Below are 25,311 nucleotides of genomic sequence, written 5' to 3'. Positions count from 1 at the left end.
ATGTCCAAATGAAATGTGAAATATTCTCAGCTTGTAGGAGCTCCTCGAAAAACCCCTCTAAACTTATTACTTTGCGAGGATGGATCCGTGCGTAGAGAAAATATTGCTATGACAACTAGAAAATGACAGCACGTGCAGTACAGTATGAGTATGATTGAACAGACCCCATGCCTTCTGTTTTGGGTTTGGAAAGCCTGCCCTAATTGCACTGTTCTGCATACCTCTAAGCTATAAGGGTGCATCTCCTTACTGTCGAAGCTCCAGGTCTACCGACAACCACCGCATTGGCTTGCCTTCACTAATTAGATCTTGTCTTTTTGAATTGCAGATTATCTTATTTTTCCAAGCACATCCGGGATTAGAGTTTGCTCATCAGCGCTCTGATTGTTCTGTGAAGGGGATAAGTCTCCCCCTAAACCACTTCAAATGGGTAGCAAGCGGAGGAAGATAAGGAAATAAATGTATTAGATATGGGGAGTGGGGACTGACTGGACGGAGTTAAAATTCAGATCTGGGTGGTTACGTAAACCCCAGATGTGGTAGTCCGATCCTGGACCTGAGACCATGGTGGTAATCTCTTTGAACAGCGGGCACACTATTCCCTGACTAAGACATGCTGTATAATCCTCCGCACATAGGCATTAATAAAGACCCTAGACAGACACTGTAACTGCTCTGTCCCCACTCCCCAGTGTATTGTGCTGCTCAACATCTCCTCTTATACTGTAGCTGAGCCCACAGTCATGCTTACTATCCTTTCTCATAGACGGTGCTCTGTGGTTATGCATACCGTCTCCTCTCATAGCCGACCCTTGACAGCGAGGCTGAGGCCATAGCAAGACATCATGCCATCCTGTCACCAGATGCCTCTGACCGTGGGACGGACAACATGTGCCGCAGGTCCAAGCCTGCCTGTCTCCATCATGCCAATTTATAGGGGGTGAGAGAGATTCTCCTGTGGCAGCAGCTTTTCTACTAGTCAGCAACCCAACCTGGGATTACCATATCCCATCTCCTGAAACCAGTCGACCCGGCAATATGCAACCAGCAACATACCTGGGACTGATGTTTCAGCATTTCCTCCACCCATCCAAAGACAATATTTCTTTCCATCTACAATAGGAAATTTAACTGCTTTTTTACCACAGTAATCTTGTTGCAGTGGGATCTGGGATGGTTGGAGTATGAGCAGAGCGAGGCCTGGGTTGTGTGTTTAATTCTATCTAGCAGTCCCAGAGGTTTTAACAGTGTGCTCTGAATGATCTTCCTCGCCAAGTTATTATTGCATTCCATAAATCTTTACAGGAGGAGACGATTACATCTGTGAGGTTTCTTACTAAATTGCCTGCATCAGGAAAATGTGCAGCTATACTAATACAAATACAGAAAACAATATCTCAATATAAACAATGAGTTCGATTTTGAGTCATTGTTTAGACTATATGGTGGATTTTTCACAGCATTATCATTTTTTCTAAAATGTTCTGTTTTATAGTAGAGCAAGAGGTCTATTTAAATAGAACAAAACAGAACATCTCCAACCAATAGCCCACCAGTTAGGCTAACCATTAGACGAGGAAGAAATATTTTAACCCACATAGGCTAATTGAATCCAAGATCTACAGTATCTCAACATGAATATTGAAGAGGCTTCATCTTCATTGGCATGACCCAACCAAAACCATTGAGCCGATTTCCAACCATCTTTAATGTTCCTGGATAAGGGCCTTGCATTTTCTCACGTCAAAGAGAAGTAAGAGAAATATGATAAATATATTAGGTATAGTCCCACCAGAAGAGTTGCCTGCCTGTGAGAAGGCAGCGTTGCTTCATGCATTCCCACGGTGTGAAGATTAAAGGAGGACAGGCATTTCTACACCTACGCCATTTGTTCCATTATCTTGTGGGCTGACAGATCAGATCTTCTGACAGAAAGAGAGGAGCTTTGAGGTGTGTGTGTGTGTGTGTGTGTGTGTGTGTGTGTGTGTGTGTGTGTGTGTGTGTGTGTGTGCGTGTGCGTGTGCGTGCGGGCATTCGTGTGCACACGCTAGGCTGTCATTAGGGAGAAGCAGACAGGGCCCTTTGATGTCCTGGAGTGCACTGAGAAATGCATTGGGATGAGCCGGCTACTTCCCTCACAGAAGCTTTGTAGATTCTGTGGAGGGAGAGATAGAGGGAGACCTATGCAGCACATGCCAAGGACCCAATATTACATTTCACTAAATAATTTGGGAGGGCTATTTTTAGGGCTTTTACTGAAACACAGAAAAAAGAAAAGAGGAGAGCCAGGAATGGTGAGCCGTGGGCCATGATAATGTGTGATGTGTCACTGCTGCCGTGCCGTGCGTAGCCCCATCGAAACATGATTGGGTTGTGTTCATCAGTGGTGTGTGTATCAAAGCTACACCCTATGTACTTTGTTCATCACACTGTCTACTGCACTCATGTAATGCGTAAATGGGATTAACCAGATACAGTTGAAGTCGGAAGTTTACATACACCTTAGCCAAATACATTTAAACTCAGTTTTTCACAATTCCTGACATTTAATCCTAGTAAAAAGTCCCTGTATTAGGTCAGTTAGGTTCACCACTTTATTTTAAGAATGTGAAATGTCAGAATAATAGTAGAGAGAATGATTTATTTCAGCTTTTATTTCTTTCATCACATTCCCAGTGGGTCAGAGGTTTACATACACTCAATTAGTATTTGGTAGCATTGCCTTTAAATTGTTTAACTTGGGTCAAACATTTTGGGTAGCCTTCCACAAGCTTCCCACAATAAGTTGGTTGAATTTTGGCCCATTCCTCCTGACAGAGCAGGTGTAACTGAGTCAGGTTTGTAGGCCTTGCTCGCACACACTTTATCACTTCTGCCCACACATTTTCTATAGGTTTGAGGTCAGGGCTTTGTGACGGCCACTCCAATACCTTGACTTTGTTGTCCTTAAGGCATTTTGCCACAACTTTGGAAGTTTTCTTTGGGTCATTGTTCATTTGGAAGAGCCATTTGCAACCAAGCTTTAACTTCCTGACTGATGTCTTGAGATGTTGCTTCAATATATCCACATAATTTTCCTTCCTCATGAGGCTATCTATTTTGTGAAGTGCACCAGTCCCTCCTGCAGCAAAGCACCCCCACAACATGATGCTGCCACCCCTGTGCTTCACGGTTGGGATGGTGTTCTTCGGCTTGCAAGCATCCCCCTTTTTCCTCCAAGCATAACGATGGTCATTATGGCCAAACAGTTATGTTTTTGTTTCACCAGACTAGAGGACATTTCTCCAAAATGTACAATCTTTGTCCCCATGTGCAGTTGCAAACCGTAGTCTTGCCATTTTATGGCGGTTTTGGTGCAGTGGCTTCTTCCTTGCTGAGCGGCCTTTCAGGTTATGTCGATATAGGACTCGTTTTACTGTGGATATAGACACTTTTGTACCTGTTTCCTCCAGCGTCTTCACAAGGTCCTTTGCTGTTGTTCTGGGATTGATTTCCACTTTTCTCACCAAAGTACCTTCATCTCTAGGAGACAGAACGCGTCTCCTTCCTGAGCGGTATGACGGCTGCGTGGTCCCATGATGTTTATACTTTTGTACTATTGTTTGTACAGATGAACGTGGTACCTTCAGGCGTTTGGAAATTTCTCCCAAGGATGAACCAGAGTTGTGAAGGTCTACAATTTTTTTTATGAGGTCTTGGCTGATTGCTTTTGATTTTCCCATGATGTCAAGCAAAGAGGCACCGAGTTTGAAGGCAGGCCTTGAAATACAGCCACAGGTACACCTCCAATTGACTCAAATGATGTCAATTAGCCTATCAGAAGCTTCTAATGTTATGACATAATTTTCTGGAAGTTTCCTAGCTGTTTAATGGCACAGTCAACTTAGTGTATGTAAACTTCTGACCCACTGGAATTGTGATACAGTGAATTAGAAGTGAAATAATCAGTCCGTAAACAATTGTTGGAAAAATGACTTGTGTCTTGCACAAAGTAGATGTCCTAACCGACTTGCCAAAACTACAGTTTGTTAACAAGAAATTTGTGGAGTGTTTGAAAAACAGGTTTTAATGACTCCAACCTAAGTGTATGTAAACTTCCGACTTCAACTGTATATCTAGCTATCGTATCTCCATTTTACCTCTCATTCATTTGCTAGCTCCAACTCTTGTGTTGTCCACTGACGGAATAATAATGTTTGCCGTGGTGAGAGATAATGGGTTTCTGAGCTAAACAAATAGACAAGGCGATAAACAAGAAAGCTGAGTGTTTCAGGACAACAGGAAGGCATTATTGAATTGATGCTGATACATTAGCCATGATCCCTAATGGAGGAGGTTGTCGATATCCTCACCTCAAGTCTCTATCAAGAGAGCACTGTTCTCTGTAGTGACTGTAGGAAACACTGCCAGAGATGTTCTGTACTGTTGCGCAGCGGGGGATGTCTTACACTAAGGTAGTATTTGAGTCCGTTGGCGATGCCCTTCATTATAAATAGTGGAGGGTAATGCAATGTGGCTAAGCCACTGCTGACCAAGCTCAATAAATGTATTAACTGGCAGTTTGTCAGCTGCCAGGGGCTCTCTGTGCAACTTCCAGGCCTTAACTTATGTAATGTTAATAAAAACAAATAGTGGACCACAGACCCCTCAGATCATCCTTCATGTCTCTCTCTCCTCCTACCAACTGCCTCATCAGCAGAAAATAACACGGAGATAAGAGCGGTAATGGTGCTCTTTCTCCCTTTCTGCCGCTGTACTCGGCTATCTAATGATGCCATCAGTGTGGGGGTGAGGAAAGGTGTAACCTGGGATTGATCACAAAGTCCTGCTGTGTGCACACAGATGTTGGTGTTTTGCAGAAATGGCAGACAACGTGTGTTTCTTTTTTTTTTTTACTCGTGAGATAAATTACCAGGTTTCCAAATTGCTTGGTGCTTTATTAATAAAGCCAGCTGTTCTCATTCCATCTGAGAAGCAGCGCTGCCCCACTCGCCGAGCAGAAAAGGGGCTAGGAGAGTATGCTCAATGCCTCACAGGCTTACAAGCACAAAACTATAGTAGGGGACAGGAGGGTTTCTGACACAGCTTACATCGTGGTGTTAATCAATTAGTGTACATCATACGGTGAGCTCTCTGTAAACCTACACATGCAGGGTGAGCTGCTGGCACTCTTACGAACTTTGTAACTCCGTATAGCGGACAGAATAGAGCAGATCCCGGAAGGTGTAGGAGGCAGGGATACCCTGTGATAAGGGGAGATGTAGTCTTCAGGATGGATGTTGTGCTGTTATGGGCACATCGGATTTCCAGTATACGCAATACTAAAATCCCACATATTTACCTACTTCTGTCTACTGTTTATGTGTTGACTGTATGGCATTTATGTATTTCTCTATGGTGATTCAAGTTGTATTGACTGCATTGCCTTCCTGCATATTATGTGTACTGAACAAAAATATAAACGCAAATGCAACAATTTCACTGAGCTACACTTCATATATGGAAATCAGTCAATTGAAATTAATTCATTTAGGCCCTAATCTATGAATTTCACATGACTGGGTAGAGGTGCAGCCATGGGTGGGCCTGGGAAGGCATAGGACCAACCACTTGGCAGCCAGGCTCACCCAATGGGGAGCCAGGCTTTATTACAGACATAAATACTCCTCAGCAGCACAAATAAATTGTGATGAGAAACAATCAAAACAGATACAAAAGTAAAATAAAACGACATTTGGTCATTGCAAAACCACCTTTACCCCATACACATTGGCAAAGGAAAAATGCTCACCAATAGGGATGTAAACACATTTGTGCATACAATTTCAGAGGAATAAGCTTTTTGTCTATATAGAAAATGTCTGGGATGTTTTATTTCAGTTCTTGAAAGATGTGACCAACACTTTACTTGTTGCGTTTATATTTTAGTTCAGTGTAATTTCCATATGGTGATTCAATGTTCTGCTTTCTCTCTTGTTGTCTCTCGTCTTTAGGAGACTACGTTGTTCTGACAGTCTTCTTCGACCTGAGCAGGAGGATGGGTTACTTCACCATTCAGACCTACATCCCCTGCACCCTCATCGTTGTCCTCTCCTGGGTCTCCTTCTGGATCAACAAGGATGCTGTACCTGCTAGAACATCCTTAGGTAACAACAAAGCAATACAAATCTCATCCATAATTCATTGATTTCAATCGAATTCAAGATAAATAAGCAGAGAATAAAAGAGAGTGATAATTCTGCCTCTGCCCTGTATTTAATCTCATCAGATTCACGCCAAACATTCATTTTCATAATCAGCCAACCTAGCCCCAACACAAACATAAGTTTTTGCGGCTTTATCAGTGGAGTTCATTAGCAGTGTGGTCCCTAATTAATCTCTGTCTCTCATAAAATAGGACTCGTTGTGGTCAGAGACCGACCTTTAGCGCCCAGAGAGGGCAGCTGCTTCAGCAACTAGTCCATCTTGATTCTATGAGCCCAGCCTGACGCATATGTTTTATGCAAAGCTCAGGGGAGATGCAGCCTTTGCGTAAAAATGCAGGGGCCGAACTTTGCTTGAAGCAAAAGGGGGAACGTTTGAGGAGAATGTGTGAGCTATTGAACCTGCCCTTGTCTCCAAAAGGGTGGACATCTTCAGAGAACGTCATCTTTTAGTTACATATTCCTTAGTCAGTTTCTTATGCACCTCCAAGCCTCTCGACCCTGACCACAAGCAGTCACACCAGGATCTTTGGAAGTATTGCTGAACGTAAATCAATCCAGTTCACAGACATCCACTTCTTACATTTACATCTTACCAGAGAAGTGCTTTTTGACTTTTAGAAACAATGTAATACCTTATTACTGTGAGAGGTTAATTTATTATTAAATTTACATTTTAGTCATTTAGCAGACGCTCTTATTCAGAGCAACTTACATTTCATACATTTTTTTTTTCTTCCCGTACTGGCCCCCCGTGGGAAATCGAACCCACAACCCTGGCGTTGCAAACACCATGCGTTGCAAACACCATGCTCTACCAACTGAGCTACAGGGAACACCTGTAAATGTACTGCCTGTGTCTATGTCTTAGATATATATATTTTTTTATATAATCTTCATAACATTTTACTAATATCATGACAAATTGAGTTGCCTGCCAAAATGTAAATGGAGTCAAATAGCTTAATTTCCTTCCCAAAGATAACAGGGAGGTAAATGTTGGTTCGCTAGCTGGAAGGATTAATGGCTGTGACATAATTCTTAATCCTTCAGTGCCATCCAACCAAATATCACAATCACTCCAGGCACCCCTATGGATATTACAACATTAATCTTGAGGCATGATGATGTCTCTCGTTTTGAATAAAAAATAGATAAATAACAACCAGATTAGCCTAAAGCCCTCATGATATATTAGAGTGACTTGTTGAAGAGCTGGAGTGTGTGTTTGAGGCAGGGATGTTGGAAGATGTACACGATAAAGACATATCTGTACTATCTGTGTGCTTCGTTAAAGGGTTTCCCCTGATGAAGTGTCTCCCTCAACATCATCATGTCTCTTACATGCACCAGATGGCTGGTGGTAAAGCATGGTATGAACATATTGGCTGAATTCGAAAGCATGGATATGTTGTGGATCAAGCAAACCAAAACAGCTGGTCGCTATGCCATCCGTTATGGGAGACTATACATCATACTGTGTCAATTGGTTGCAATTAAACAGACACTGCATTAAATAATCCTTTAGTTTCACGTAATGCTGTACTCAAACCCGTTCCGGAATATTTTTTTCTGATCACTATACTAAATGATATTGTTTCATTGGGTTCCTTTTATTTGGGGTATAAGTATTATATGGATTATATGTTACATGTCCAGATAAAGCACTTTGGTATAACCTGCTGGAATAAAGTATGTAATGCATTTAAAACCCATAAGGATAAAATAGCAAGCTCTATTTATTTGCAGCATGCTAAAATTGTTCAACCATCCCCACTGTATATCATACATATTTTATTTTGTTCAACCAGTCTGAGATTCCTCCATTCTAATAATCTCCTATGAGAATACATTTTTTTTCAGAAAGTTTATTTAGAGTTTTTGTATCTTATTTTCTCACATCTCTGAGACCATTGAATAAGTAGATAAATCAACAATAATTAAAGGAATACTCTCACAACTTTTCATGTTAGCCTTCTACATCTCCTACATTTTTTAATGCCACCACAGCACAATATCCCCAAATCCTAGAATCCAAAATCCCTAAAAATGTGACCAACATCCCTAAAAATGTGACCGACCACCTCGATTAGGTGGTTGGTCACAGCTAGCTAGCTAAACAATGAAGTTAGCTAGCTAAACATAAACCATAATCCCAACCCCATAGCTACAGTACAAACTGAATGTCATAGCTAGCCACCATGCATGAAATGCTGTAGGATGAATCTGCAGGTAGCTAAAGCTAATCAACTAGGTTCAATGTTAGTTAGCTAACATTAAGCTATAACTAGCAATGTAAATGGTTTTCTGATATACTAATAATATTACTACTCAGATTATACACGTAACATTAGCTTGCGAGACAGCGAGCTAATGTTTTTTTAGCTAGCGAACAGTACGATTTAACTTGCAAAAAAATGACTTCCTGACAGAATTATGAACTTATAATATCTGAAAATGTAGCTAGACTCTTACCCGTATACGTGGATGACGGCACACATTATGGCAGACTGGAACCACTTTAAGTAAGACGTCCTTTGTCTTTTCCGTTTAATGTGTAGCTAGCTACAGCTTGTTTGGCCCTTTGTGTCAAGTCACTCCAGTTTACACTGACCGTGTGCAGAAAGTAGTCTATCACAACTTTTTCCTTTTTCCCCGTCTTTGTCGATAGTGCCTGCTAAATTAAGGACAGTAATTTTGTTGAGAGTAGTAGCAACACTTCACCATGGCTAACATTATATCTTTAAAAAAAGCTGCGGTAGCAAAGATTATCTACACATACTGAGCAGTTCATGTTAGACAGACGCGAGCTGCATGGCAGACTAATCCAAACCTATCTCTGGGCATGTCAAGCCCCCCATTATCTCAGCCAATAATGGCTAGTGGGAAGGTTCCTGACTTTTTCCGTGGCTAAACCAACTAGGCTTGTAATTTAACAATTGTATTCGTATTTACAGATGGCATACAAGTTTGTTATTAAGGCACATGGGAGTTCACATGTTCAAGAAGGCATTTCTCTATCTCAAGGCATTCAGACTGTAAAACAGCCATCACTAACACAGAGAGGCTGCTGCCTACATACAGACTTGAAATCATTGGCCACTTTAATAATGGATCACTAGTCACTTCAATAATGCCACTTTAAAACTGTTTACATTTCTTGCATTACTCATCTCTGTATTTTATACCATCTATTGCATCTTGCCTATGCCGCTCGGTCATTGCTATTTATATATTTATATGTATATATTCTTATTCCATTCCTTTACTTAGATTTGTGTGTATTAAGTAGTTGTTGTGGAATTGTTAGATTACATGTTAGATATTGCTACACTGTCGGAACTAGAAGCACAAGCATTTCGCTACACTCGCAATAACATCTGCTAATCATGTGTATGTGACCAAAACAATTTGATTTCTGCCAAAAAACAAATACTTAAAAAAAATTATAATAATAAACATTTAAAAATTGATTCTCCTGTGAAATTGTGACGTGTGACATACAGTTGAAGTCGGACGTTTACATACACCTTAGCCAAATACATTTAAACTCAGTTTTTCACAATTCCTTATGTTTAATCCTAGTAAAAAGTCCCTGTCTTAGGTCAGTTAGGATCACCAATTTATTTTAAGAATGTAAAATGTCAGAATAATAGTGGAGAGAATGATTTATTTCAGCTTTTATTTCTTTCATCACATTCCCAGTGGGTCAGAAGTGTACATACACTCAATTAGTATTTGGTAGCATTGCCTTTAAATTGTTTAACTTGGGTCAAATGTTTTGGGTAGCCTTCCACAAGCTTGCCACAATAAATTGGGTGAATTTTGGCCCAGTCCTCCTGACAGAGCAGGTGTAAACCTAGTCAGGTTTGTAGGCTTCCTTGCTCGCACACGCTTTTTCAGTTCTGCCCACACATTTTCTATAGGATTGAGGTCAGGGCTTTGTGATGGCCACTCCAATACCTTGACTTTGTTGTCCTTAAGCCATTTTGGAAGGTTGCTTGGAGTCATTGTCCATTTGGAAGACCCATTTGCGACCAAGCTTTAAGGTCCTGACTGATGTCTTGAGATATTACTTCAATATATCCACATAATTTTCCCTTCTCATGATGCCATCTATTTTGTGAAGTGCACCAGTCCCTCCTGCAGCAAAGCACCCCCACAACATGATGCTGCCACCCCTGTGCTTCACAGTTGGGATGGTGTTCTTCGGCTTGCAATCCTCCCCCTTTTTCCTCCAAGCATAACGATGGTCATTATGGCCAAACAGCTCTATTTTTGTTTCATCAGACCAGAGGACATTTCTCCAAAAAGTACGATCTTCGTCCCCATGTGCAGTTGCAAGCCGTAGTCTGACTTCTTCCTTGCTGAGCGGCCTTTCAGGTTATGGCGATACAGGACTTGTTTTACTGTGGATATAAATACTTTTGTACCCATTTCCTCCAGCATCTTCACAAGGTCCTTTGCTGTTGTTCTGGGATTGATTTCCACTTTTTGCACCAAAGTACCTTCATCTCTAGGCGACAGAATACGTCTCCTTCCTGAGCGGTATGACAGCTGCGTGGTCCCATGGTGTTTATACTTGCGTACTATTGTTTGTACAGAGGAACGTGATACCTTCAGGCATTTGGAAATTGCTCCCAAAGATTAATCAGACTTGTGGAGGTCTACTTTTTTTTCTGACATCTTGGCTGATTTCTTTTGATTTTCCCATGATGTCAAGCAAAGAGGCACGGAGTTTGAAGGTAGGCCTTGAAATACATCCACAGGTACACCTCCAAGTAATTCAAATGATGTCAATTATTCTATCAGAAGCTTCTAAAGCCATGATATCATTTTCTGGAATTTCCCACGCTGTTTAAAGGCACAGTCAACTTAGTGTATGTAAACACTAATTCCCACTGGAACTGTGATACATTGAATTATAAGTGAAATAATCTGTCTGTAAACAATTGTTGGAAAAATTACTTGTGTCATGCACAAAGTAGATATCCTAACCGACTTGCCAAAACTATAGTATGTTAACAAGAAATTTGTGACAGGTTGAAAAAAGGTTTTAATGACTCCAACTTAAGTGTATGTTAACTTCCGACTTCAACTGTTCGCCTAGCTTCTTAAAATAGGTCACAAATGGTATATGTTACCCTTTGCTGCTATAACATCTCTATACCCTCATCTTGACGCTCTTGTCCATTGACAGGCATTACCACTGTGCTGACCATGACTACGCTGAGTACCATAGCCAGGAAGTCGCTGCCTAAGGTATCCTACGTGACGGCCATGGATCTCTTCGTGTCCGTGTGCTTCATCTTTGTTTTCGCCGCTCTGATAGAGTATGGAACACTGCACTACTTTGTGAGCAACAGGAAGCCAAGCACAAAAAAGGACAAGAAAAATAAAAACCCGGTGAGTGTTGTATATCCAAAACAAAATAGGCCCACAAGTAGTGAATACAAAATTGCCGGATTATCTGTCAGGGAACTTATAGTATATGTGTACATTTCTCCTCAAAGAATTTAGCATTTGAGCTTAGTGTGTTTTCACAGAGTTCTTATTTCCAGCCTCTGAAAGCTTTACCAATCACTCTCACTGTATTACTGTGTTACTGTAATGTATAGCCTACTACTACTAGGTTCCCTTAAGGGAGAAGACATTGTGAGTGCCATGCAGTCTGCATGAGAGGCACGGGAGAGATTGAACCTGTCCTTAATCCACACCACAGCTGTGCAGTTGTAATTTAGACCTTTGTCACATGACCAGACGTTTTCTTAGGGGCTTCAAATCCCCACAACATCATGGTGGCTAAAGTGAAAGCACCAGAGTTAGCTAGCAAGGTACTGAACAGGCTATGGGATGCTGCAGTTTCAGCTTCTCTGTAACTAAGATTTGCTTTTGGATATACATGTGTGCAGGATGAATGAGTAATGATCTGGATGTTCTCACCGAGGTTGTTCTCCCTGAGGTTCTTCACATGGTCTGCCAAGATATGATGCAGAAGCCTTTGACTGAGCTCCTTTTGATCTTCATGAATAGCTAAGAATAAAACAGGAAATCGAGGAAATAACAGCCTTTAATTTCTCATAGGCTTTGGGTGTAAGGGTCTAACCATTTCATGAAAAATAAAACATAATAATGTCCTATTTCATGTTATGATGGTATTTGTTCAGATATTTGCATTATGCATGAGGACAACAACAGGTTATTTATAATCAATCTACTAAATGTATGCGTACTGGAACTGATTAGGTAATCTAAGGTATTTTAAGTTAGATGGAGAAAGAGAGTATAAAGTACTACAAATCCATATTCAATATGTTTTTTTAGATACAAATGCCATTATCTGTACAAAAAAATGACATTGTCTTGTTGGTGTAACGGGTCAGCTTTGAGCCCTACTAGGATCAATATCACCCCTAAACCATTGATGTCAAGTTTGTTTTTATCATGGATATAGCACATCTCTAAAGGTAGATTTGGCTGGGGATCAACCTGGTCTCCAGTGTGATGTATCCTGTCATGCACCTTCCTCCTCCTGTATGTGTGTCTCTCTACAGTATACTGTTCTCTTTCTACTTTTGTGTTCTTTTGATGTTCTCTATGTTTTTGTTTATTTACATGTGTTATTTTTTTTGTGTTGTTTTCTTTTAATTCCACATATTCTTTGTTTCCTGATGGGACAAAAGCTCCTCCGGCTCTTTTCCTCAAAGGTATATTGCCTTTAGTTTCAACTATTGACTGCATGTGTCTGCTGCATTTTGCCTCTTTCTGGCCCCAGCTAGCGCATCGCACTGCTACTTGTCTGTTTTAGATACCCTTTCTTTACCTTTACCTCAGAATCTCTTCCGCAATACCATCAAACAAAGTGCTCACAGGAAAGTGCGGAGGCAGCCAGACGTACTTGTGTAGTGACAACATTCCGCTCTTTCAACCAGCCCACACACGTCACTAGTAAAAAGATGGCACGCAATGGTTTCATTCTGGCTTTTCCCCCATTTCTTTCTGCCTCACACTGTGCAATTTTGACTGTAAACCGGTGGCATCTTTTTCTCCGCTATCAGTTAACCTACCCCGTGTATTTGTGGGGCTTTTAACCTGACGCTTCCTATAGAGTCAGCAGAGCCTTAACAGACTGAAGTAGACAACCCCTACACTGTGCTAGGCCTCATTAGTAGTGATCATCTTAATGGCTACACACGCAGCAGAGTAGATACGCTCACATTGCACAGGGTGCTACTGAAGAGCTATATTTAACACTCGAATAAAGAAGATGGTGTGCTTTCAAAACCCGAATCACCCTTAATCTATGGTATGAAAGAACATTTCTTAATGGGTCATTTGACTGAATTTAAATACCATTAGTCAGAGAATACTGTCAGTAAACATTTGAACCAGCCATTTATAGGAAGGGCATTTTCTATAGCTATTTTAAATTGACAAATAATCAACAACAAAAATGTACTGCAGCTGACACTAAGCTTAGATTAAAGTGGTACGGATCCAGAGCAGAAGCCTATGTTTCCGTCAATCATTCCTCCCTAGAGGTTGTCTACTTTCATCCGGTTAAAGCTGCAATGCCACTGTTTTGTTTTGCAAACCCCGGCCACGCTGCAGTATCTGTGTTTGTTACACTGCTTGAGCTAGCTCCTACCACACTCTTCCTTCTCCCGTGCAACCCCCCTTTGAGAACCGAGTCACATGACCTGATGCTGCTCCCTGCTGCAAATCCCCTGGCGGCTGTCAATCAATCAGGCAGTATTGTGGAACCAGCCAATCATGCTTTACACAATGGTTATGTATCGTTTTCAAAGGGACGACAATAACCCTTGTGTTCTAGTGCTGGGCAAATTTGAGCTGCAGGGAGCGAGTTAAAGTCAAATCAGTGTTTTGAGCTTTTATGATGACACATGCCTTAAACAATTTACCCCAATGCTTATGGCATTTGAGAAGTGGTACTTGACACACATATGAATCATTTTATAAAGACCAAACATTCGGAAAGCAGTATGATTACCTAAACATAGTACTGGCACGGCATCACATTGTAAATATAGCTACAGTAAAGGCTCATGAAGAGCAAAAAGGCTTTTGAAAGAGGCTAGGGGCTTTGTCTCTGTTCAGTTAGTAGCGATTCCATTCAGTTTATTTTAAGCGGGACAATACAATATGTAACTGCGTCATTATATTTCTAAGTGACTCATACAGAAAATATTATGCTGGGTCAGAACTCATTCTTAAAGTTGATCATGAGAGTTTTTTTTTTTTTAAAGGCGCCGTGTTGCTTTGAGATTAAAGCCCATGAACATGCCCCATTTGAATGCTAATTGTGCCTCTTTTGACTGATGGAGCAAAGGACTCACTGATGTCACTGACCTATTTTAGGAATCATCAGAAATAAAACGCTGTGCCCTTAAGTGGTGAGCAGGCTTAAATGGAAGTTGATTTAACCCATTTAGGGACAGGAAATGGAGGATGGAGGAACAGTGAGTCCCTGCTCAGGAGTCTTTCTTATCATACAGCTTACATCATAAGCGATTTACAATAAATTCCGATTTCCTCCCTCTGAAATCCATACAAGGGCATCCACGTACAGAACAAGAATTGGTCCCGCTTTATTTGAAGTGCATCTCATGAAGTCTTCATAAAGCCTTCATATAGACTTCATAAGCACTACATAGATGCTTCACAAATAGTCTATTAACAAATATCATGCTCTATAAAGATTCATAATGTGGCATATGTGTGACGTAACCGTACAGTTATTTGTTCACATTTGCATGAAATACGGCTAGAGGTGATTTGTGACCCATTTATTTAGTGCTTATGAAGCTTATTTAATTGCTTTATGAAGCCTTCATAATATTCACTTCAAATAATGCAGGACTGATGTAATTTGAGTGAATCATGATGCGAAAGGGGACTATGGTTTAGCTTTGGGACTAATGATAACCACGATACTCCTTGTGTTTTCCCATGATGTGCAACAGCAGATCTTCTAATGGGTTGCCCAGCACTAGCATCATCTTTCTGCTAAATAAAGCAAAACTACACAATGTTTTGACAGAAGCTAAACTTAGTACTCACAGGCTTTACCCTAAGGTGTAATTTGCATTACGTGTTCCAAAGGGAACAGTCCATTGTCATCTTTAAGCCACTCTAATTAAATGCAGGTACCACTGATATGTAAACATGTATTTGCTGACATGCTTAAAAAGATCCCATTGGCAAGTAAAGGTGCAAATTACATTTTGTATACTAACATAAAGAGAGACTAAATTAGGTCCCCTGTGCTGCCTCTTAGACTCTAGTCGCTAACTGTGATCTCTCTGTTAAAAGCAGACACCTACGGTGGACATACGCCCTCGTTCAGCCACCGCCATCCAGATGAACAACGCCACCCACATGCAGGAGCGGGATGAGGAGTATGGCTACGAGTGCCTAGACGGCAAGGACTGCACCAGCTTCTTCTGCTGTTTCGAGGACTGCCGCTCTGGGGCCTGGCGGCATGGGCGGTTACATATCCGTGTCGCCAAGATAGACTCGTACGCTCGCATCGGTTTCCCCACCGCTTTCGGTCTCTTTAACCTGGTTTACTGGATCTCCTATCTCTATCTCTAGATCCAGCGTGTAGCCAGACTTAGAATATACGCTCTGCTCCAGCTAGACCATTTTTTCAGAAGGGGACCCACTGAAATGTTTTCCTTTTCCTTTTGTCTCTGTTTGATTTTATATGTTTGTTAATTCATATTTCTCAGAATTTCTTTATATGGTTGAGGCAAAAGTTGTAGCAAAACCATTAGGCATGCAGGGATCTGGAGTCTGATAGTGGAACTACGACTGTGCTTTGGGTAAGGCAAGAACCTAAGTTCACCGTAGTGATTCTGCATGACTACATTTTCCAGATTCCCCTTGATCAGATAATTGGTTTATGTAGAAGGTAATCACAATCAGGGCCGCTTCAATGTTTTTTTGGAATTTGCCCTTTAGTCAGTATATTAGATCACAGTAAACATTTTCACAGGAAACAAACTTCATTCAAACTGAAAAAGTATTAAGGCATGTTCCCGTTTTCTTGCATTAACAAGTCACGCATGCGCCGTAGAAGACAAACGGAAGATTTGACATCAGCTTATTTTCCCATCTTTTAAAATATGTATTTATTTATTGCTATATTCCATCCATCCAAAATACAAAATAAGCTCAATCTAAAGCACTTTAATAGATATATAGGTTGAACAGTAAGTATGATTTTCAATGATAATTTAAAAGCTAGGTTTCTTTCATCTAACTGTAAAATATTACTTTTACACAGTTAAACATAAAAAAATGTATGTGTGGTCAGAGCGCTAGAAAATGCTGTTTATGGTCAATGGTCAACTGTACAGACACTGTATATATTTTATTATTATGTAGTGGTTTACATTTATTGCATGCACCTTTCAGGCCCAAAATCAACACGTTTTAAAGGGGCAATCCACAGTTGCTACATCCATTTTCCGACATATAAATTAATGATATTCTCATTGATAATTGAAGAATATAACTTAGAAAGGCCTCATGAGCTTACTTCAACTGTCGTACCCCATCACAACCCAGCATATAAGCTTGTTTTACTCCAATGTTTGTAAACATTGTAAATGTAAACAAACACTGTATAGCCTCAAAATATGTTTAAATCCATCATTTAGATTTCATGGATGGTCAGTCCTTGCATCAATAACTCTGTCTATAAATTTAAGAGTGGTTACATTTCTGCAGGCCCATCCCTCAGTTTTTTACCAAGACAGAAGTGGGGTTTCTATTTGTTATTGTTTAAACTGTGGATTGCCCATTTAAGGTCTTCTATTGTTGGCTACAGATACAAAAAAGAACACTGCTGATTATCTATCTGGATTTCGTCTTACTTTTTAGGAAAAGTAGAAAATGAGACAACAAAGTCAGATTTTGTCTTATAAATTAACGTTAATCTCTACCAATATGTATTACAAGAGGATAAATCCAGACCCTACAGGAAAAACTTTGTTATATCAACTTTTATTAACTTGTAGACTGCTCTGAGAAACTCTTCCCTTTCAAACACTTTGCTATTGGTGGCTATCTTCAATTGACACACAAGTATGGCTGTGCTGGCTCCTTTGGGAAGTGTGTAGATAAGAAATAGGCATCAAAACAAATGTATGGTTTTCTTACATCAAAACATATTTTCTTACATCAAAACATATTATGCTCCCTTTCTCTCCCCCACAACCACTTGGTGGAAGTGAATATCATGCAAACACAGCAAGCAGTGTTTTACTTCATTCAGCTGGCACATTGAGTGTCTACAATGGAAGCGGCTGTAGTTCTGAATGCATACACCCATCAAAATGCCAAAACGCTCAGTGACAGAAAACACACTCCCATTTGTCATAAGACTGAACTGCATTACTTAGTCACTGCATTAAAACAGGATCCATTCCATCTGTCTCAATGGGTGGTTTAGAGGGACTTAAGGCAAAAACAAACCATTTAACTTGAGGAATATTGATGAACATGACAGCTCCATGGAGAAGAAAGCATCTGCTTGTGACCAGACCAGATGCATAAGCCTTACTCTCTTTGAAGAGAAACACTGTGGAAATTACAATGATCTGACGCTGAAAATGTATTGAAAGATCTGGGAGAAGTTCAGGAATTAATTTTTTGTTTGTTTTGTTTTTCTGTGTTTACAATGGATCATTAAATCATTAATGTGTCAATACAGCACTACTCATTTATAGTGTAGCACATTGTGAATGTCAACATAAGTACTCAAACTATTTGTGCTTCACATCATATGCTAATGGAACGCTTACAATGCAACTTATGGGGTATTTGTATACCCAAATCATGGCCAACCTGTTCCAAAAGAGTACCTTAGCTAAAGGCAGCCAGAGGATGTTAAAGCAGTGCTTTAATCTAAATCAGGGTTTCCCAAACACGGTCCTGGGGCCTCCCATGGGTGCACGTTTTTTTTTTGCCCTAGCACTACACAGCTGATTTAAATAACTCATCATCAAGCTTTGATTATATGAATCGGCTGTGTAGTGCTAGGGCAAAAACCAAAACTTGCACCCCTGGGAGGACCCAGGACCAAGTTTGGGAAACCCTGATCTAAATGAATAAGACATTTTACTGTACATATTGTAAATCACATGATATTATGTAGATAGTAGATCACAAAAGGAAACAAACACTTATCAAACCCTTCACTTTTTGAAAGGGGCAATGATATGTTTTATTTTCTTCATTTATCCCCTTTCATTGATATCATTATTATCATTGTATTATGCTGGACTGTGTGGGATATTATAGGGCAGGTGTATTCAACTCTTACCCTACGAGCTCCAGAGCCTGCTGGTTTTCTGTTCTACCTGATAATTAATAGCACCCACTTGGTGTCCCAGGTCTAAATAAGTCCTTGATTAGAGGGGAACAATTCAAAAAAGGAGTGGAACTGGCTTTGAGGTCCAGAGTAGAGTGAGTGTTGTAGGGTATTTTTCAAGGAAATTGTGTTTCCCTATTTAGAAAGCCCTCAACGAAACAGAGATGGAGAATGTCCTTTGTCAACAATATCATAGAGACATAATTTTGTTCTATAATGAATTTATCTTGTTGTTGTTGTATTTTCTATGTTGTGGTCTACATAGGCTCTAAAGACCAGTTATAGTCAGTTCACTGAATGGTATGACTCAAAAGGTAGGTGGCAAAGTTACTTATTAACCAGCCTCAATTGACAATATCTTTTCAAACATTCAACTGTGATGTTAGCTACTCCCTGAGGTACTGAAAATATGTGCTACTCTAGTCTAAAGTGACCGTCAGAGTTTCTGCATTAAATTGTAAAGTTTCTTAGCAACAACTGTACTAGCCATTGTCAGTTGAATGAAGTGGAAAGTGAGTGGAATTTGAAGCTCTTCCCCTTGTGCATTCACTAGTGGTCCTCTATTTTGTACCTGTTGCGAAGCTATCACTCAGTACAAGGTTTTGTCTTAAAGGTGTGTGTTTTTTTTCTCACTTGAACAGAAAGGAATGGATTTTTTGGCCACTTGATAGTTTACTTCAGTTGAAATGTAGAGGAATGTAAGTGTGTGGAAAAACAACTTTAAGTGTCGAACTTTGACACAAATGTGATACATCCATTCAGAAACCCATATTATTCAATGATCTCTTAATTCATCAAAATGAACTGTTATTTTGCACTGGATTTTTGAGAAATATGTGTGAATGGGAGAAACGCGTTTTGTGTTCTTAGAGAAATAATATTTAACAGATATCATTTACTATTAACACATACAGCATGAGACATTATTTGTATACCTTCATTTATCATTATTACATTTCACAGATGCTGTTATCCAGATCAACTTGCAGTAGTGAGTGCGTACACTTTCTGTACTGGTCCCCTGTGGGAATTGAACCCACAACCCTGGTGTTGCAAGTGCAATGCACTCCTAACTGAGCCATCCGGAACATTATCTCATAACATTATCTCACGGTCTATGGCTTATGAACAAATATCAAAGCACAAGGACCAAACCGTGCATTAGCTTTATCTTAATGCCTCTGTCTCAGAGACACACTTTAATTAATTCAAGTATAACCTTTGAAAAAGAGAATGAGTTAACATAGGGCATCTTTTTTTGTTTGTTTGTAAGAAAGGCTGAACGAGCACATTCAGAAAGTAGAGATGTTTTTAACTGTGAGAAAGTAGTTACTGAGGTATCAAGTGTATGTGTGTGGTTTATAAATACCCAATGACCAACCAGTCATATTGAACGGTGCTGGCATACAAAATTTGATTATTTATATCAACTATTTAAATGTTGCTTTACTATACACAAAAAAACATGATATTGTATTTTTGTGATTTCTTTATTTTCTTATGTTAGTTTACACACATACGGTATGGTACATACAGTATTATACATGGTTAAAGGTTTTGGAATTCTCCTGGTACTTGGAAGGAGATAATCATAAAAGATAGTGTGCACACGATATATAGGTCAATCACAAATATGAATATATTTAACATTTAGGTAATGTGGTATTACTCAGCTTATTTTAATTTGGCCTCCATCTATTCGACCATCTCATGACCTAATTTAGGTTAGAGGAAGACAGAGCATTCAAAGATAAAAGAAGACAGAGATATTTTATTTGGGGGAAACTACAAATAAGACCTATGTGAAGAGCACATGTAAATAATTTCTATAGTTATATACTTTGTCAGACTGGAGAAGAAAAAAAAATATATACCAGTCTAATGTGCATACAGTACCAGTTAAAAGTTTGGACACACCTACTCATTCAAGTTTTTTTTTTTTTTTGTACTATTTTCTACATTGTAGAATAATAGTGAAGACATCAAAACTATGAAATAACACATATGGAATCATGTATAAACCAAAAAAGTGTTAAAGAAATCAACATATATTTTATATTTGAGATTCTTCAAAGTAGCCACCCTTTGCCTTGATGACAGCTTTGCACACTCTTGGCATTCTCTCAACCAGCTTCATGAGGTAACCTGGAATGCATTTCAATTAACAGGTGTGTCTTGTTAAAAGTTAATTTGTGGAATTTATTTCCTTCTTAATTTGTTTGAGCCATTCAGTTGTATTGTGACAAGATAGGGGTGATATACAGAAGATAGCCCTATTTGGTAAAATACCAAGTCCATATTATAGCAAGAACAATTCAAATGAGCAAAGAAAAATGACAGTCCATCATTACTTTAAAACATGAAGGTCAGTCATTCCGGAACATTTCATGAACTTTTAATATTTCTTCAAGAGCAGTCGCAAAAACCATCACGTGCTATGATGAATCTGGCTCTCATGTGGACCGCCACAGGAAAGGAAGACCCAGAGTTACCTCTGTTGCAGAGGATGTCATTAGAGTTACCAGCCTCAGAAATTTCAGCCCACATAAATGCTTCACAGCATTCAAGAGAGACATCTCAACTGTTCAGAGGAGATTGCGTGAATCAGGCCTTCATGGTCGAATTGCTGCAAAGAAACCACTACTAAAGGACACCAATAATAAGAAGAGACTTGGTTAGGCCAAGAAACACGAGAAATGGACATTAGACTGGTAGAAATCTGTCCTTTGGTCTAATAAGTCCACATTTTTTATTTCAACCACCATGTCTTTGTGAGATGCAGAGAAGGTGAACGGATGATCTCTGCATGTGTGGTTCCCAACATGAAGCATGGAGGAGGAGATTTGATGGTGTGGGGGTGCTTTGCTGGTGACAATGTCAGTGATTTATTTAGAATTCAAGGCACACTTAACCAGCATGGCTACCACAGCATTCTGCAGAGATACACCATCCCATTTGATTTGCGCTTAGTGGGACTATCATTTGTTTTTCAACAGGACAATGACCCAAAACACACCTCCAGGCTGCTTAAGGGCTATTTGACCAAGAAGGAGAGTAATGGAGTGCTGCATCAGATGACCTGGCCTCCACAATCACCTGACCTCAACTCAATTGAGATGGTTTGGGATGAGACAGACCACAGAGTGAAGGAAAAGCAGCCAACAAGTGCTCAGCATATGTGGGAACTCCTTCAAGACTGTTGAAAAAGCATTCCAGGTGAAGCTAGTTGAGAGAATGCCAAGAGTGTGCAAAGCTGTCATCAAGGAAAAGGGTGGCTACTTTGAAAATCTAAATGTAACACTTATTTTGTTACTACATGATTCCATATGTGTTATTTCATAGTTTTGATGTCTTCACTATTATTCTACATTGTAGAAAATAGTAAAGATAAAGAAAAACTCTGGAATGATACGTGCGTCCAAACTTTCGACTGTTACTGTATACCACACCATAATTGCAGTACTGGGTACCTGGGTTCCAAAAACAAAATACATCTATTATGAATTCCATTGATATCTTAGTTGTTTGCCATCTCTGTATATTTATTGAGTATTGTACAAAAGGGACACTGATTGATTATTGTTAGGGTCTGCATAATATACTAAATGTACTGAAAAAATCCTTTTCATAAGGGAATTGCACACAGTTGTGGAATTTTACAATAAAATGATTGCATTATCAATGTGTCTTGTTTGTCACATGAATGCCTTGTGTTATTCTATGGAATGGCATGGTATAACAAAACAAATGTGACCATACATCAAAACATGACAAACTAAAATTTGCTGCTGATTTCTCACGCTGTATAGACCATAGAATACTTGTGAGAACAGGTTCAAATCCTTATTGATATACGATAAAGTGGTTGGTGCTGTTCCTGAACAAAACAAGATGCATATTTGGAGGCATGTGAATAATCTTTTGGTTTGCGAGTTGAGGTGTGGTTGACTGTTCAGTGATGTAATGGGAGCATTAGCGGGAGCCCAGTGTTTGATGTGTTTCAGGGCAGCAGCGTGCTAGGCTGGCAGGCGCTGGGAGACCTCTGCTTTGGCACCTCATCCCCTGGGTTGAGTCGCAGCTGCTGGGTCAGAGATGGCAGCGGATCCCCCTGGTTATTACACAGCGCGCTATCAAAGGTAGCCTTTCATCTGCAGAGGATCAGGCTCTTCTGAAGAAAAACTGGAACTACAAGGGTCCACCATTAATAATGCAGCACAGCCACTCATTTTTTGAATTAACATTATTATCATCTTGGTGCCAAACATTCTGTTATCTGGTCCATGGCGAGTTGAGGCAATATCCAGGATTTATTATGCTGCTGGAGTTACATTTCACTCTTACAATACATTGATTGAGGTATGTCGTTGATTGAGGTGTGCATATCCCTGGAATGTTGTCATAAAGTCAATTCTATAGGACTTGCTTTTCACTGGGATTGTAGCTTTCCATAAGCTTGGCAAGCCAAGATAGAGGTTAACTAACCTACATAGGCTAGGTGGTTGGAGAGCAAAGTAATTCCAGGGACATAACAAAAGAGGAATTAGAGTCATGCGGATTATAAGACATGCTGAACTTTAAAGAAGTTTGTCCAAAAAAATAAATGTCTCTGATCCTACAGTCTACCTATAAAATACTATATGGACCTGGAGAGTCAATAACACAGCATTTGCATTTATTGATTAATTAAACATGGTTGATAGCTCCATTTAGCATGTTTTAGTCAAAGACGTTGCTTAATCTATGTCTGGGAAAAAGCCCCCTAGACATAAGTTGTTTTGAGTAGATCCCTCCCCCCAAAATTGAGGGGAAATCACCCTTCCCCACTAGCACTGACTTTGCTGATAAAAACTTTGTTTGAGGGGAAATTTACATGAAACGATTCAGATGTGTTGTTGTCTCACCTAGCAATCTTAAGATGAATGCACTAATTGTAAGATGCTTTGGATAAGAGTGTCTACTAAATTAGTAAAATAAAATAAAGTAAATAATAAAGCATTGCATGCATCTATGCAGACTAACAATAAAATACAATTCCTAAAGTGATGAGCAGCCTAAGCATAGGACCAGATGTGGTAAAAGTTTTTTAAAAAGCCTGCTGTGAACAGCACATACGTTTCATAATTATTACAATGGGTGTGTATGAGAGAGAGAGAGAAATGATAGTGGTGTGTAAATTAGTAAACACAAGATTGTGCCTAATAAAACTGAGCACAAAAACAAATCGTTTTTTGGACCATTGACACCTATACGAGCCATCGAGGAGAAAAGCACTCACCTTGATCCAGCGCCGGTGGGGACACGCCCTTTGTTGCTTGCTAGTGCAACAAGCCTACGTGTTTGATTTGATTTTATTTTAGTCCTCATTTCTACTAATCTTCCAAGAGTCCTTAAACAATTAAATACAATTCATAATGCGATCACATTTTCACATATTGACCAGATAAATACTCTAACAGTCTGAAAATATAGATTGATTCCTTAATCTACCACAGTCCTGGTTCTAAAGTACTGTTTGAATATATATATTGAAAGGTTTCTGGTTTGCTCAGATAAATTATTCCATTTCTTTATTTATGTGAATCAAAATATTATTTAGCCTATTTCTCTTGTCTGTTTGAATAATAGATGATGGACAATCTATTCCTAGTATTTTTTAAATGTTGTACATTGTGAAATAAAATAAGCATGTTTTTTTCAATTATCTTGTTGATTGATGACCAACCAAGAGCATTGTGCATGACATCTCCACCTGAAAACAATCCTTGCTACTTTGTTCTGTGCAATCTGCAGCCTCCTAATTTCACTTGCCGATGCATTTACCCAGACCACAGAACAGTAGTTCACCTGACTCCCAATTAATGCTTGGGCTGTTTGCTTAAGAATCTTTCCTGGTAAATATTTAGCTCCTTCTGGTCATGCATGCATTTAAAAAAAGTATTGTTCATAGATGAGTAGTTGTCTAGCTGCAACCCTAGTAGTTTACTTTCTGCCACTTCCTCAATTTGTCCTCCCCATACTTAATAATTGTATCCCATGCTGTGTTGGCCTTTTCCTGGTGGAACAGACCAACATAACCTTGGTTGGCTTTGTGTTCAAAACCAGTTTGTTCCAGCAAACCCACTCCCTGATATTTCCCAGATCTACTTGTAGAGCAGCTGCCCTGCGGTATTCCACAGTTTATAGCACGAGGGGAAGAAAACGACCAATTGATATAGGTGGACTGTTTCCTGTCAGTTAGCTATGACTGTACCCAATTCAATGCTGCTTTCTAAACCCATAATTCAATACTTTTGTCAAAATGATTTCATGATACACTAAATCAAATGCTTCACTAAAATAAAAAACAATAGTACACCCACAAACCTGCCATTATCGATAGCAGTGTGGTGGAATGGTTTTTGTGATAAGCGTGCTGTGATCAGATCATTCTTTTCCATGTACTCACATATTAGTTTACTCACAATACCCTCCAATATCTTACTGAGTAAAGGGAGTAGACTAATTGGATAACTATTGGCAGGAATAATGGGTTCTTTGCTGTCTTTTGGGATTGGACACAGTTTAGCATGCTTCCATACATTTGGAAATGTCCCCTTTTCCAGTGCCCAATTAAATATGTATTTCAGTGGAGCTGCAATCTGGGGAGCAGCATAGCGAAGTAAAAATTGTCCATAAAATCATAACCCGTAGATTTACAGTACCATTGGG

The 25,311-nt window shown here is 39.6% G+C and overlaps 1 protein-coding gene across 4 annotated transcripts in view; it reads left to right on the top strand.

The window, feature by feature from the left end:
• gabrg2 (gamma-aminobutyric acid type A receptor subunit gamma2) overlaps positions 1–17,938 on the top strand; it is a 68,707-nt gene extending 50,769 nt beyond the window's left edge. Inside the window, exons 7-10 of one of the 4 annotated variants that reach the window (XM_014136810.2) lie at positions 5,994–6,146; positions 11,404–11,609; positions 12,887–12,910; positions 15,540–17,938. In XM_014136810.2, coding sequence (XP_013992285.1) covers positions 5,994–6,146; positions 11,404–11,609; positions 12,887–12,910; positions 15,540–15,818 — 662 coding nt within the window. In that variant the 3' untranslated portion in view covers positions 15,819–17,938. Of the gene's footprint in view, positions 1–5,993; positions 6,147–11,403; positions 11,610–12,886; positions 12,911–15,536 lie in introns of all 4 variants that reach the window. The other 3 variants (XM_014136809.2, XM_045693401.1, XM_014136812.2) reach the window with 3 other exon arrangements.
• The last annotated feature ends 7,373 nt before the right edge of the window (positions 17,939–25,311 follow it).

Source organism: Salmo salar, chromosome ssa13 (assembly GCF_905237065.1).
Source record: "Salmo salar chromosome ssa13, Ssal_v3.1, whole genome shotgun sequence".
In the NCBI taxonomy this organism is placed as follows: domain Eukaryota; kingdom Metazoa; phylum Chordata; class Actinopteri; order Salmoniformes; family Salmonidae; genus Salmo; species Salmo salar.
Note: the sequence above shows the minus strand (reverse complement) of the source record. Positions and strands in the feature narration are given on the sequence as shown.